General features: G+C 40.6%; 1 protein-coding gene across 3 annotated transcripts; it reads right to left on the bottom strand.

Annotated features, from left to right (window-relative positions):
- Positions 1–110: 110 nt before the first annotated feature.
- pfkfb4b (6-phosphofructo-2-kinase/fructose-2,6-biphosphatase 4b) lies at positions 111–14838 on the bottom strand. Of its 3 annotated transcripts, none has more exons than XM_063474170.1 (14): positions 14703–14838; positions 6626–6742; positions 6445–6541; positions 6063–6129; positions 5891–5965; positions 5748–5804; positions 5126–5247; positions 4517–4724; positions 4271–4417; positions 4071–4175; positions 3840–3969; positions 3670–3732; positions 3307–3371; positions 111–704 (listed from the first exon to the last, which is right to left on the bottom strand). In XM_063474170.1, the coding sequence occupies exons 1-14, from the start codon at positions 14743–14745 to the stop codon at positions 645–647; spliced, it is 1356 nt and encodes a 451-aa protein (XP_063330240.1). In that variant the 5' UTR covers positions 14746–14838; the 3' UTR covers positions 111–644. The 3 variants fall into 3 exon arrangements, with proteins under 3 accessions (XP_063330240.1, XP_063330237.1, XP_063330239.1); XM_063474167.1 differs by lacking the exon at positions 14703–14838 and adding an exon at positions 8035–8264; XM_063474169.1 differs by lacking the exons at positions 111–704; positions 14703–14838 and adding exons at positions 717–2474; positions 8035–8266.
- Positions 14839–15221: the final 383 nt, after the last annotated feature.

Raw genomic sequence — 15221 nt, 5'->3', positions numbered from 1 at the left:
GAAAACACGCTACATGCATTTCATATCTCAACCCCCCCATAATGTTTTTTCAGGAGGGGTGGGTTGCTCGCTGTTAAATCTCTGGGATGATTTCATTTATAACACCGAGAGCAGTCACGGCACGTTGTTCCATTTAGTTAAAAAAAAGAAAGAAAGAAAGAAACGTTAACAGCCAAGAAAAGGAAAACACTTAAAAAGCAATTTGTGATTAGTGTCCTCGATCTTTTTCTGGTGTTGTTTTTTTCCCTTCTCTTTCTTCATATAAAAACACCTTCAGAAACGAACAACGGGCCCATATGGCAGTATACACAATGCCCACTATACAGTAAATATTAATATAATCATGGAAGACAATGATTAAAGTTAATATTTTTGCACCTTTAACAAGGTCCACATATAAAAAAAAAAATTCACACCTGCCTTTTGTTGCCCTCCCCCAAAGAGTCAAGCTACTGTACGATAAAAATAAATGTATAAAATGGAGGACATTTAGTGAAAGTGCTTTACAGTGAGAGTGTAAAAAGATGTCTCTGAGACAGGGAAAAGCTGCCTCATTCAGCAGCTGAGCAGCACCGTGAAGGCTGTTCAGAAATCCTAAAAAAACAGTCAGATGAGGTCTCGGCTGGGACAGGAAGTGGAGGAGTTTAGAAGTGAGCAGGGACTGTCTGCAGAGCGTCTTCAGTGCTGCGCTGCACATTCACATTCTGGAAGAGGGACGAGAGGAAAAAACTGAGTTACATTTAGTTTTACATTAATTCACTTGTTCATTAATTACCTGATTTCCATATTCACTATAAGAATGAGCCATTGTCTCATGAGGTGATAGTAGCAGACCTTGTGAGTGCAGCTACAGTGATTCTTAATGATGACATTAAAAAAAATCTGTTTAAACTGTTGATTTCAAATAATTAAAACATATTCCAGAGGCCTTTAGCGGTACGAAAGTCAAACAGATTTTTAATATGTGTTAAAAGGGCATTACAGAAGCTAGCATTTAATTGTACAAGTATTGATACACAGCTTAATTATTTATAACTTATTCCGTTTCACACTCGAGCACGACTGATGTCAGATTTGTTAATACTGATATTTGGTTATTTAAAAACCTGACATTCATATACACTGATACTTTTGTAATGTGTAGTTATTTATTCAGCCCGGCTACTCAGACCCGCTGGTTGTTATTTGTGGCCTTCCAAATGTGTGTTGCTAACAGGGAAGCTGCAGAGTGCCCTCTGGTGGAGAAACCATGCATAAATTGTACCACAGCAACACTCAATTTACATTTTTCAGCTGTTATAAACATCAGTGTTAACACATCACCAAACGGCTAATATCAGCCCGCTGATCAAACATCTACCCACACCCCACTGACATGTATGACTTGAAGTCAGTTTTCTGCGTTAAGTGTAATCACTTTGTGTAATTTAGCTTTGACAAAATAAACACTTTGACCAAAAGAATAGTGTGAGAAACAAACGTATTTATTTTTATCTAGATTTTTATGTGTACAATGTGTAAGACTCAACACAGTTGAGAAGAAATGATGTTACATTCAATTAAATCAAAGTCTTTTTGTATCCAGCAGCAAGTTAACATTAATGCTGATTTTTTGTAAAACAACTTATTGGTTCTATTGGAGGTTCGACATGTTCACTTTGGTAGCACAGACACAAAGCCTACATCGCAATGGTGAAACTGTGAATCATTTTAGAAGCAGCAAAAATGTTGAGATTTAAAGCAACAGTCTCCATCACATAGTTAAGAAAACAAGCTACATTAAAATACACGTCTATAAATAATGAATGTAAATACAAATCAGCCACAATCAGAAATAAATTAATTTTTTGAAATGCCATTAAAACAACTTAAAAACACTGATGGAGTGCCCCTGTTATTTTTCCTCATTGTGTTCACACACTTGCCACATATTTAAACTTAAGACAATAACACAGGATGGGTCGACTTCAGTCAGTGAGACCACTGCAGTAAACAGAATCAATGCTGAGGTGTACGAGTTCACTTGTGTTCAGTTAAATTACACATCAACCAGAACTGAAAACATCATCTACTGAGAAAATAGATTTAAAACAAAGTTAAAAATGTACTTCACAGCATAAAACGTGCAATTTCTGTTTTTTTTTTTTATTTGATTAGCATACATATACCCTTTACTCACTCTGACACTATCAACCACCTGCCTAACTCCAAACACAACGTTTCACACAACCACAGTCTAACACAAAGCTATTGGTACATGTTCATGAGCGCACACAGATAATTTATTTATCTTAAAACAGCCATCTGAGCATGCAGCTCTTACTCAGATGGCAAACCTGAGGAAAAAGTCAAAGTCATAGCTGATGAGAAAAGAGGTAGAAATGTCAATAATAAGCAACTTCACAGTTGTTTTGATTGCTGTCAGGGATCACTGGAGGACGGACAGTGAACGTGTGAGTGAAAGTTTACAATCTCTGTGTGATAAGAAGAAACAGACGGATTAGCACTGACTGCTAGGCCTGCTCAGGAGTGAGAGCTACAGTAAATGTTGGAATAGGTGTTGTGCCTCTCGAGAGACCAAAGGTCTGTAATACGAAACAGGACTGGTTAACCCTGGGTTTTCTCTACTATGAAGGCGGTTCACTTCTTACTGGAATACATCCTCCTGAGAACCGAGGAAAAATTCATCTTCCCATTGAAGTTTCTGAGCTAAAAGCAGAGATATCAATGGAAAGCCGAGGATGTCCTCTGTTTAGTACATCAGGATTTATTAGCATAGCTCAAATAAATCAAAAGATATAGACCAAAAACAAATATCCTTTACAGAGGACATAAATGAATAGGCTGGTTCTCAGCAGGATATCGCCACGGTAACCTGTGCTCTGAGATTAGATATCAGCAGATACAAAATTACAGCCTACTGACAGATCAGTTCTCTGGATTCTCCATTCAGATCCCTCAGACCCCTGTTTGTACTGTGAAATGAGCATCAGCAATACATACAGACACAAATTTATTCTAAACCCTAAAACCTTATACTGAATCTGCAAATAGACTAACCCAAACTTTAAATTCTATTTTTATATTAATTCTTTTCTCTAAAGAGTGTGAAACACCACTGAGTCTGCAGCTTAGAGAATCTAAACATTTGTAATAATGTTGCCTGAGTATTATTTGTTTCGTTGAATATTATTTGTTGTCGTGGTTCCTATGTATACAGTGCGAGGGAGCCTCCTGACTGAGCTGTGGGTCACAGGGTAAAAATGCAGTGAGGTCAAAGGTCTGAGTGCTGCTGGTGACACCTACCTCTGGTCTGTCTCTTTGTGTGTTTACAGCATCCACGCTTAAACAGAAAGACTCCACTTCACATCCTGCGTAAGAGCAAACAGTAGTTACTTCTAATACAGAAATATTCCTTTTAAATATACTAAATAAATATAATATTTATAATATTATGTTCACGCCCACTGGCAAGCCATTTTTAATATCTCAGGTGTTTTATTTTGATAAACATTTTCACAATATTTATCTTAAAGTTTACATCTAACTGCTTTTGATAAAAGTTAATACAAGCTGAAATTTTGTTTCCAATGATACAACAAGAATAGAATTTAAGGACTCATGTATAACTGTGAACGTGTTAGAAGCTTTTTAATTTACAGAACTTACCATAAGCCACTGGGGTCAACTTCAGTACTGTGTGCAAAGGGCACTTAAGATAAGGCAACTCATCTGTAGTGACAGAAAGTTATAATAAATTTCAGGGTCAGACTTCAAAAAGCCTACTCTGATGGTAAAGTAAAAAAAACTTCAAACTGCCTACTTTGAGTCCTTCTTACCTGCAGTCTTGTCCAGGAAATATGCAAGAAGACAGCGCAAGACTGCCTGGTGACAAATCACCAAAACGTTCTCCTGTCTCTCCAACTCCATGATCACAGGCTCCAGCCGCTGAACCAGGTCTTCATATGACTGAATGAGGTTCGCAGATCAGTCACACTCTCAACTGTTTTTAAAACTCAAACAACCAAAAAACAACTAAAAAATCCTTAAAAAAGAAGTTTTATGCTCACCTCTCCTTTCGGATAGCGATACCGGTATTTGTCTTGGTCTCTCAGGGCAAACTCCAGAGGGTAACGCTCTTGGATTTCCTCATACATCATCTCCTCACACACGCCCTGTGGAAAGAGAAGAGGAAACATGTTCAGCATTCACGCAAATGTTTCCACAGAAGCTTTTGCACAGAAGTAAGGAAAACCTGAGGTGGACATACAGCGTCAATTTCATTGAGAGATTTCCACTGTTCGTACGACACTCCAAGGATCTCCGCGGTCTGGATTGTCCTCTTCATCTGGCTCGTCCACACTTTAAGATTTTTGATGTTTTGCTCCTGGAGGAAATTCCTCAGACGTTTGGCAAACTGGACGGCAAGAGAGCACCACAGAAGGATGCATTAGATCAACTCGGTGATTTGAAACATATGTGCTGCCATATTTTCTCTACATGCACAGACACTGACCTCTTTTCCTCTGTCAGACAAGCCCGAGTCTCCTCCGATGCGTCCCTTGATGTTGAGGTCGCTCTCACCGTGGCGACAGAGGTAGATGGAGCGCGGTGTGATGTGGATGTTCATCAAGTAGTAGACAATTCGGCTTTGGACGTGGTCAACGACACGGTTCACCAGGTAACGACGGCCCACGTCCATTATCTTTATGTAGGACAGATCCCTGAAATGAGACGTTCTGTTAATCACCTGTGAGCTTGAACTGATTTCATCCACTCTACTGATGGGTGCACGCTGTGAGAGGGTAGGGCTATCCTAAAATTTTACCCTCTCATGTAACTGCAGCTATGACCTAACTAGCAAATGTGCAGCTGATAAAGACAGAAACCCGCTCCATTGTGAAAAGAAGCAAAACAAGCCTAGATACAAGATAGAGGTAAAATGTGCAAAACACAAAAAAATTAAATAAATCTAGCTCTATTTGTTTTCATGACTGAAAGAAGAACTGCATCCCTGTGTCAAAGCCTACTATTCAACATCTACATACATCAAAACCAAAGTTTAACTCATGTTGCAAAAAATCCCGCTAAAAATACGGCGCTTTCATGTTTTGTATGTCGTCACCTGTCGAGAACCTCATCCAGAGGCTGGTAGGATGACTCATAACACTTTATTCTCTTCATGAAGTCCTTGATGGCCTCATCTGAGTTGCAGTCAATGTAGTCTGGGTTTCCCAGCTTAACTTGCTACAAAGAGGAAACACAAGGAGAGGATGTGAGTAGACGAAACCAGGAAGGGGAAGTTTGCTGCCTCATGCTGCTTTAAGTCTGACTCTCTCTGTCTTGGTCTGCAACCTCAGTGAACTCCTTCCTAATTAGTTTAAAGTCTAAGCTAGGTTCAAGACTCATTCACAACAACTAAACAACCATTCATACGAGCATCCTTGTTTTCTGAGTCCCATCCACACCCCGATCATGATGTGTGTTTTGAAAAACAGCAGCACTCTAAAAAGCTCAACACAAAGCTTCAAAACTGGACTTCACTAACCAACTGGTGATGCTACAGCAGCTACATCCATCTTTCATATAAAGTCTATGTCTGCAACTCAGTTCTGATGAATTTTAAAGCTAAATTTTCTCTTGATTTTTATTTTGGACTCAGCAGCCAATGTTTGGGGAGGTATATCAGAAATTTTAAAAGTCCTGTTTTGATTCTACTGGATTTAATGAAAGGAGACAAAGCTTACCACTATATTTTGGGCAATGACCTCTGGGTCTTCACACACAGACTCCACAAAAAAAACCTGAAATGACAAGAAAATACAGTTTCAGGTCGCCTATCCAAATTTTAAAAAAAGGAAAAAAGAGTACCATCTTGCTTTAAACATACCCTGTATCCATTCTGCTCAGCAAACATGATGATGGTCCTTCTTCTGTCTCTTGTTGTATTAGTGGCATCAAAGACCTGAAACAACATGGAAAAACAAGCGTTATGCAGCCGTTCTATGTGCTTATGTGTTCTAGGATTACAGCAGACGTCAGGGACAGACTCAAGGACTCACCGCAACCTGTCCTCCTTCGACGCTCAGGTACTGCCGTACATCATTAAGAGCTGACAAAGCGCACTGACTGTGGAAAGACACGAGAGAGATTTTTACATTTCAGATTTGTACTGGGATTATTCTAGGCTTTGTGGTCAGTCTTTGCGGCATTGTTTTTTACGTTATGAAAGAAAAACGTATCATTTTATACATAAAACCAAGCTGTAGCGGTTAATCCATGTGCCAATGATAGCTGAAAGCTACCAGGTTTTCAGTCTGACCGATCAACCCAGCAGGTAATTTCACAGCTGAGCTCTCCTCTCTTCACCTCTGGTGGTGAAGTCTGGTGGAATGGTTGGAATTAAACTTTGCATGACATCCAGAAAATCATGTGCAGACTCACCGTCTGATTTTTAGGCCTTCTTCATTGTCTGGACGGAAAAACTCAAAGGACTTGTAGATTTTCAGGCACTCCCTCCGGTACTGGCCAACATTGAACTCTGTTGAGAGGAGACGACTGTGTTGTTTACACAGAGCCATGTTGGTTTTCACTTTATGTACGATTTTAAGGAAGTGGCTCCTACCTTTTGTTGGCACGCCTATCCAGTTTAAGTAGCGTGTGAGCTTCTTTGAAATGTAGGTTTTCCCTCGAGCTGGAAGTCCAACTGTCACAATGAGGGTCGGGCAGTTTGTCATGCACACTGACAGAGACGGAGAGAAAAAAGAAACTAAATTTGAATGCTTTTCACATGTTTAATTTGGTGATCAACAACAATTCACACTAATTAGTCTACAGGGCTTTTTTAGAGGAAAAAAAAGTTTTTGTAACAGTTATATGCACTGCTACAGAATAAAGATGAGGTAAAACAATGAGACTGCTTAAAAATGCAAGCCACGTGCTTCAGACTAAAATCTTTCATGTGCATTTTATATTCGCTGGGCTCTATGAGAGCTGGGGGCCAGCTCCGACATGTCTGAGACAGGTTGAGATCAAGAAAAAGTGAAAAAATTACAATTAAAAGTGCAGCTAAAAACAAGGCTGTGAGGAGCACATAAATTCAGACAGCAGAACAGAAGCCTACATGTTTCCTTAATAGCTAACCAGAAGCACATGCTGATTAATTAGGTGGAAAAATGCCAGGTTTGTGCTCTGCAGTCGCAACAACAAAGACTTGGCTGAAATTCAGCTGGACCACCACAAAGGTCTGCTTGTTACAGCCCCAAACAAGTGTTTAAATTAAAGACTTAAACTAGCAATTTCCGTTTTTCTTCTGTTACTAATTACTTTTTTGCTGTTATTTGTTTGTTTAGTAAAAAAACAAAAACCTCCTGCTTATGCAAAAAAAGAAACATCCATAGGAATATCTTGAAGTACTAAGACACTCCCACACATCAAATACATTTGAGAGAAGGAAATTTAGACTGATGTCTAAGGAGACTCGTGCAGCATAATATTATTACATGGTCATTGATAAGATAACGTGTGTTATGCCAAAACGGCACTGGACTAGCTGTAGCTTTTTAAAAAAAAAAACTAAAACTAAAAACAGCTCTGAGGAAGGCAGACACTGACTCAGCAAAAAAAAAAAAAAAAAAAGTGAGAGAGAAAATCAGACACAAAACAAAGCACCCAGGTCACATTAAAGGCCAGCTGCCCAGTGTTACACCTACAAGACAAACTAACATAAGGCGCGTTGGCTATAAGCAGTAGACCTGTGTAATCGGATGCTAAGCTGATTCAGAATTCCACTCCCTGCATGTGACGTCAGGAGAAATATGGACCAGACAAGATGCGCCTGATGCAACATTACCGAGCACGCAACACCTCAACCAGCCATGCCTAATGTGATAAGTTCAAACACAAATCTGACCATTAAACGTGCAAAACAGAACAAAAATGAGAGAGACCAGAGACGAGATCATATCCACAGATGAGCGAAATCGCATCTCCGACACACATCCTTTGCGCACTTGACGACCTGCTGCATCTTACCGCGTCTATGAGCGATGTGGCCGTTTTTGCACGGCATCCAGATCTTCCTGAGCGGGTTCTGGGTGAGCTCCCGCGGGTAAGCCTCCACCATAAACTCTTGATTGTCTATCATCCTGGTTGTTGGGTCATTTACGTTACTCTCCTGAAAACAAACTGAGGCGGTGGGCTTCAGCCTGGCACTGAAATTCTGCAGGGGGGTAGATGTCATATATCAGCTGAGGAACAGCGGTTTCCCCATTACCGTAAGGACTGGATACTGAGCGCAACGGAAAGCGAGGGAGGGAAGGAAACAAAATGTCCCGGTACAGTTTGTAACGATACTTCAGTCGTTTTTTTCCCCATGTCAGCGTGAATTAATGTATTTACATGTTTCACGTGACAGTATTATACCAGGTGCTTACATAAAAACTCCCACCGTGATTTTACGTATGTAAGTCTGATTAAGAGCCACAACTGAGTTTGAAGAATTGAAATGCAATTGTGTTAATAACAGACAAAATACTCCAAAGACATTATAATGTTTACCCAAATAATACTCAATCAAGCAAATAAATTCACTCCAGGGTCATATAAAGTTCAATGCTTTTGTTGACCATTTTGTGTTTTAAAGTCTTGTGAAGCCTTTTTCTTAGCGTCTTGTGTTGAAAATATCACAAGGATCCAACATCTGTAAATAAATAAATAAATAAAAATAAGCAAAACATCTTCCACGAAAACGCGACTGTTTACAAGTTACCGTAATAACTCGTGAACTACGCACGTACGATTCGAAGACGCTAAGTGAAAAACAAGTTTTAGGCGTTCACATGAAGCACACATGGGCAGTGAATGCAGCAAGAAATTGAGCCAATCAGAAATGGAACGAGAGGCCCCGCAGCCAATAGCAGAGGCGCATGGGCAGGAAAGAAGGGCATGCGGACTACTGGGAGCTCAGCTCAACATCATCGTGAAAACCATGGAAGCCTCAGCTTTACACGACCCAGTCACGGGCCTCACTGATCACACATGCTTCATGTGGCAAAAGTTGCCAGCAAAGGAAGATACAGCAGAAACTCCCGTCTGATAGATGTAAATATTTTTTTTAAACAAAAATGAAACTGGTTAATAAATACAAACACGAATATAGTGTATAGTATAGCATTAAGTATAGTGTTTGACAAATTATAGTAGTTTGTTTTTACTGTTATATAAAATGATATAAGAAAAGCCTAGGGGTTTCTGAATAAAAACGATAAAAAATAAAATAAAAAGCGGGGAGAATAACAATAACTATCCTCACACATTTACAAATAGCTTTACAGTCTGTCAAAAAACATGCATTTACCACCCCAACATATAGTACATAAACACGATTCAAGCATTTGTTTTAAACAAAACACTGATTCAGCCAAACTGATATAAAGAGGAAGGCTTTTCCAAAGTTTAAGCCCCACAACTTAGAAAGTGTAGTCGCCTCTGGATTTAAAATAAGAGCGTGAAAAAATTAAACAAGAGAGGACGACGGTTGGAATAAGGCCTTAGCAGCTGTACGTATTTAGGCAGGAGCCTGGCTTTTTACTGAGTGACAGTAAAGACTGAGCTTGACAAGGATGAGCTTGAAGACAGGAAAATAATTCCAAGATTAGCTGAGGATTTGATGTTTCTGGCAGAGAGTCCAATGCGTTGACCGACCTCAGTAAAACAGAGTCGAACACAAGCACCTCAGTTTTGCCAGACAATTTAAAGATATCCAATTAAGTGGTGAAACAGTCACTGAGGTAGGATTCGCTGCTGAGCTGTGTAACATTATCATAGCTACAGTAAGAAATACCACAAAAGGCACTAAGTAGATGGCCCGGGGTAACATATACAGCAACAGTCCAATACTCATATGTCCACTTCAGCTCAGTGCTAACACGGAGGCAGACATTATTGTGTTATGCTGAAAAAATAAGTGTGCTGTCTTAAAAACACAAATACTTTAAAAATCTACAGCAATTATGTAACAATGTAACAAATTCCTGTTCAAATAGGATAAGTTTATATTCTCATCAGGTCGAAGTAATCACATCTAAAATGCATCTAAACCAAGAGCTCGGGTCTGAGGAGGATAACTTACATGGACATGGACCAACACATCGTCACATTTCTCTGTGTTTCTCAAAAAAAGCAGATTAATTTTCTGTTAGGTAAATCAGTGTGAATCAGTTATTTGCTCCCACTTGTAGTAAAGTGTACAGTGCATCATAAATAAACTGAAAATAAATAAACTGAATTCACAGCTGGGTAAAAGTCAAAGTCAGAAGCCACAATGTGCTTGCTTGACAGTTTTTATGACTCAAACAATAAATGGGAACTTGTGAGAAAATGCAGACGGCAGCACAAACCTGCAGAGGCAGGAAAAGATCAATCCTGCAGCCCCAGATTAAACTCAGCGACAAATTTAGATGAACAGCAGACTCAAATTGCACTTTTAAGTAATAAGTGAGTCATGTCAGTTCAACAACATCCTGTAATCATCGTTTTTTCTCAATGCTGACAAGCCCAAACATAATACCAAGGTTCTGACACCAGAGGGCGCTGTGCTTCAACAAAGCAGGCCCTACAATGAGGACAAATCTGTAAGGAGACGTTTATGGTGTCACCAGAGGTCATTAGGCAAAAGGTCAGCAGGCAGGAGTGTCTGAGAGCAGTCAGCATGTCAGCAGCACTAATCCCATCAGCCTTTCACTTCAGGGCTTCAGGAAATCAACAGACATGCTCAAACATTTGGCTTTCTAAGCAAATAAAAGCACTCAAGCATGCATGCCTACAGGCTAGGGAGGCTTTTAGGGACAGTAAAAGTTATTCTTCAACCACTCAGAGGCTGAGTTCTTGGAAAGTTTGTGTCAGTTTAATCTGGTGAATGGCACAAACAACACAAGTGGCATATCTGATAAACGAAAATTATAAATGAATAACAAATACATAATGTCCAGTAACGACTATATAAATTAGTCTTTAAATTCATCCTGCTAAAATACAGCATCTAGTGACCTGCAATGACCCGAGTCATTTGACCTTTTCAATATAATCCTTAACAAACTCTTTGTATGTATGTATGAATATTTGGTATATGTACAAGTTCTAAGTCTACTCGTCTGGTTTCATAATTTCTTCCACAAAAAACATCTCAGAAAATCTCTAAGTGAAAAGTATCTGGATTTGAAACTCTGTTCATGTGAGCTGCAGACGAGAGCAGATGGCAGTCCTGTTTCTCGGCCACTATGATCCTACTTTCCCTAAATATAGGCTTCGACCCACAGCATCATTTAGAGGAATATGTAACAGATTCCAATCTAATGTGGGCTAAAGTTCACCCCGAAGTTACACAACCAGTGCCAAACAGCAGCCTTTATAACCCATATTTCAGCTGGATTGCTTTGGTTTGAGAACACTTTCTTTCTGTCTTCTTGCTCGAAGCAGCTTGTTTGGGATGGCTTTGAAATCTGTTAAATACACATGAAACCGTCCTGCAAACAGGATATGATCCAAATTAAGAGTGATGGAATAAAGATGACCTGGCCCATTTTCAATCCCTGTGGCTGAGGCATTCCCTGATTTCTTTCCTCCCTCAGATAGACTCCAACACCACCATCTTTGGACTTGCTGGGTAGTCTTTGTTCTGCTCTGTAGCTTGTGGTGAGCTTGCAGGTTCTGGTTAGAGTTTCCCCTCCTGCACCAGCACAACAAGGACTAATTATAGATATCTGCAGTCCAACACGCTGGAGTCTGAGTCGGTCTGCAGGCAGATGCACTGGAGGGGTAGCTCAAGGTTATCAAGTACCGCCATGACAATAAGGAAAAATGCTAGCTGGTTGGGAGTAACAGACATTTTAAAAATACAAAACACTCATATTCAGCACCTTGAAATGTTGACAACCACTGAGGAGTTACCTTATGTCGCTGGATGTGTGTTGTGCATCAAGCATCATACAGAAGAAAAATAATGTTCACTCCATAACCTAATATCGTTGTAGGCCCAGTTATTTTACCTCTACACATCAGGACCTCGCTTCCTGCTGACCATGTAAACAACACGCATTCATTAGAGAACATGACATTGTACATGAAATTGATCCCAGGCTGTCCCAATGGTTTCATTGTTTAAGAGGTAAGCTGGAAATTCACAATGACCATATTCAAATTCCTGTTCGGGTACTTTTACTCAATGTTTGCTCTTGTTTTTCTGGCTCATTTTGGACTGTAGGCTATCACGTGCAGGAAATTGGCAACAAGATAATCCTAAAAAGACAGAGTTTGATTTTCGGACTCATCTGAAAGGATTTGTCTACACTGCTGAGTGATAATGCCTGAAGCTGTCAAGCTATTAAAAGTCTGTGGTCTTGTCTGCTTTATTAAGCATTTAATTCCATTCTGACTCTGATAAAGGACTGAAAAATCACACAAAATGTTGCTCACAATTTCCTGTGTTCAAGGTGATTGAAATTCCTTTTTTTGTGCAAAAATCATTCAATTTAAGCCAGTAAAAATCAGCAAATCTTCACAGCAGAGAAGCTAAAAATAGAGCCTTTTTACTGTTTCTGCTTTTCGAATATGCTGCCAATGAATCTTTTGTCAATTAACACAGATTAAAAGAGTAATATTTTTGTAACTAATCTGTATGAATGGTGTGACCCAGAATCATTTTGTCGGTTCATACTTAATTAAACAGTGTGGAGAACAACAGAGGAGACGTTTCATCCGGGGGTGATTAACAAAGACCAAGTAAGGCACAACAAAAACACCTCCAACGACCTTGAGGTTGAACGCTCCCACGTGCAAAAGCAGCAGCTAGATCAGAGCACCGTGGAGCTGCACACTCAGTGCATAAACATGACACAGCCTCAGCCTCGCATGAAGCCTTCGCTGCAAGTCTGTGTGAGCGGGTGAACTTTCACCTAGATATAGAGCAGACGGAGAGAGGGAGGGCAGGAGGGAGAGGGAAGTGCGGGGAGAGTGAGACCAAGCCTTTAAGAAGGGACTAGAGGGATTTAGAGCCACAATCTGGAGGATATGAAAATGTCCAAATATAAAGATTTTTTTAATGATATTTTATTACAGAGAGAAGGATGGTGAAAGAAGGCAGTCTTGTTGCAGCGTCTGAGGCAACCTCTGAGCCCCGGAGATGAATATCCTGCAGGAGTTACAGCTATTGTGGCTAAACATAATGATATAATCTGTTAAGGCTCTGCTGCACATGCTGGAACATATTCCTAGCCAATCTGCAGTTATAACCACATATTGGTGCTCATGACTAAGCCAACTCAGTGCCTTTCCAACCCTCCACTCCGAGTAGCAGTGATTATTGTTAAACAGCAAGGGCAGCTTAATATGCACATCAGCTGCCATCGCCACACTAAACAGCCCCCTCAGTATAAACAGATCAGCTGCACACAGATAGACTGACTCCAGTATGATTTTCCTGTTTTTCTGCCCAGCCCCACCTCTCTCTGTGTACTCTGTGTCTGTGCATAATAAGGACAGCCAGTAAAGCACGTCTCCTCACCAGTGCAGCCTGAGCTCTGCTCATCCCTCGTACACCTGCCACAGCAGCTCAGGCTGCACACATTTAAACCTCCGTGACCACAGCTGCATGGTGTCTTATGCAATATTAAACAGACTCATCGGGATACATGACTAATAGAATTACATAAGCGCCTGTTCCTATAATAACTAAAACGTTGTATTATATGGGACATAGCATTAGAGCTAGGCCAAGTGCTGCTGTTATGCACAAGTGCAAACGAGTCATGGAGGAACAAGAACAGCAAGCAGAAGTAAACAGAGTAGTAAGCAGTGAGTGACAAAACCTGAGCGTGTTTAGACTTTGAAATCTCTCTCAGTCCTTGTGCACCATCCCCTGCTGCATAGCACGTGTTAATAAAATGACTTTACAGGAGGTGCTTTTTGAAAATCATCGAGTTACCGCTAATAAAGATCCACACGTCTCTGGGACCCTGGTGTAACAGCAAGAGTAAAGTTTCCTTATAACTGGGTCGATACAATGGATTACAAACTTATGAAGCCACGTGGGAGAGGACAAAGCTACCCGGAGGTCAAATGCAAGAACAGCCAGAAGTTCTCCTTTTACCAGTATGCTCATAATTATCTCCTAACCATCAACTTTTTCAAGTTTGAGCAGTGCCAGATCAACGACCAGCTCCAGAAATCAAATATTCCCGAATCACAGCCCAGGCAGTAATAGGGATGAGTCTGGGGCGTGATGTTTGACACATAACTACTATGACCCTGTGATAACAGTGTTTACAAGTCTCTGCTCTCCTTCCCATAGCTGTCAGCTGCGTGCAGCTAGCTAAGCAACAGCTGCAGCCATTCTGCAGGAAGCTGCTACCAAAGCGCTTAAAAAGTAGCAAAAATCCATTATTTACTGCAACACATCTGAAAGCAGCCGTCTTTCACACATTTCCCAGCCTTGCCCCGCAGTCTGCCTCCATCGTTTGCACGGCAGAAAGCGCTGACAGCTCCGGAGCAAGCCTACGTGACACACACTTGTTTACTTCATCCGCCCGTTAGCCCAGCTGCTCGCGTACAGCACACTCTGTACTCGGTGCCAGCGAAGACTCGCAGCAACGTCACGTACAAAAGAGCAAATAAAGAAAAATAAAAGACAGGACTCAGCGTCCTACCTGGCCTCTCCTGCGCGTTTCGCAGAGTGTAAGAGCCTCTCATGGTCCCCGTTTTAAAAGCCTCTTTTTCCCAGCTTGGTGAGCGCAGTACGCTTAGAGCAGCTCGGCCAGTCAAATGAATGAAGCGACTCAGTCTGCGGGAGCGTGCGCACACCCACCTCTCTGCGTTAGCGCTCATCCACTTTCATCCCCACCTCTCCACGAAAACAGACTTCTAAGAATGCCTTAACCCAATTTCATTTTCTTCTTTTGAGATTTAGAAATATAATATCATGGGGTGGGAGACCGGGGGGAGGCATTAGAAACACCGCTTCACATTGGTTTAAATATCTATTTGGATGAGGTTATTCCCAAATCTTTTTTTTAATACTGGTCCACAAATAGCACATAAACAGCTTGAGCAGCATTGTTAACTCTAAAACATCTAAAACAAAAAGTTAAGATCAATGAAAAGAACAGAGGGGGTTTACCTTTGCGATTGACTTAATTACCACATTCACCTGTTTGTCGACTTTGACC

Source organism: Pelmatolapia mariae, linkage group LG5 (genome assembly GCF_036321145.2).
Source record: "Pelmatolapia mariae isolate MD_Pm_ZW linkage group LG5, Pm_UMD_F_2, whole genome shotgun sequence".
NCBI lineage: Eukaryota > Metazoa > Chordata > Actinopteri > Cichliformes > Cichlidae > Pelmatolapia > Pelmatolapia mariae.
This window is presented reverse-complemented; position numbering and strand designations above follow the sequence as displayed.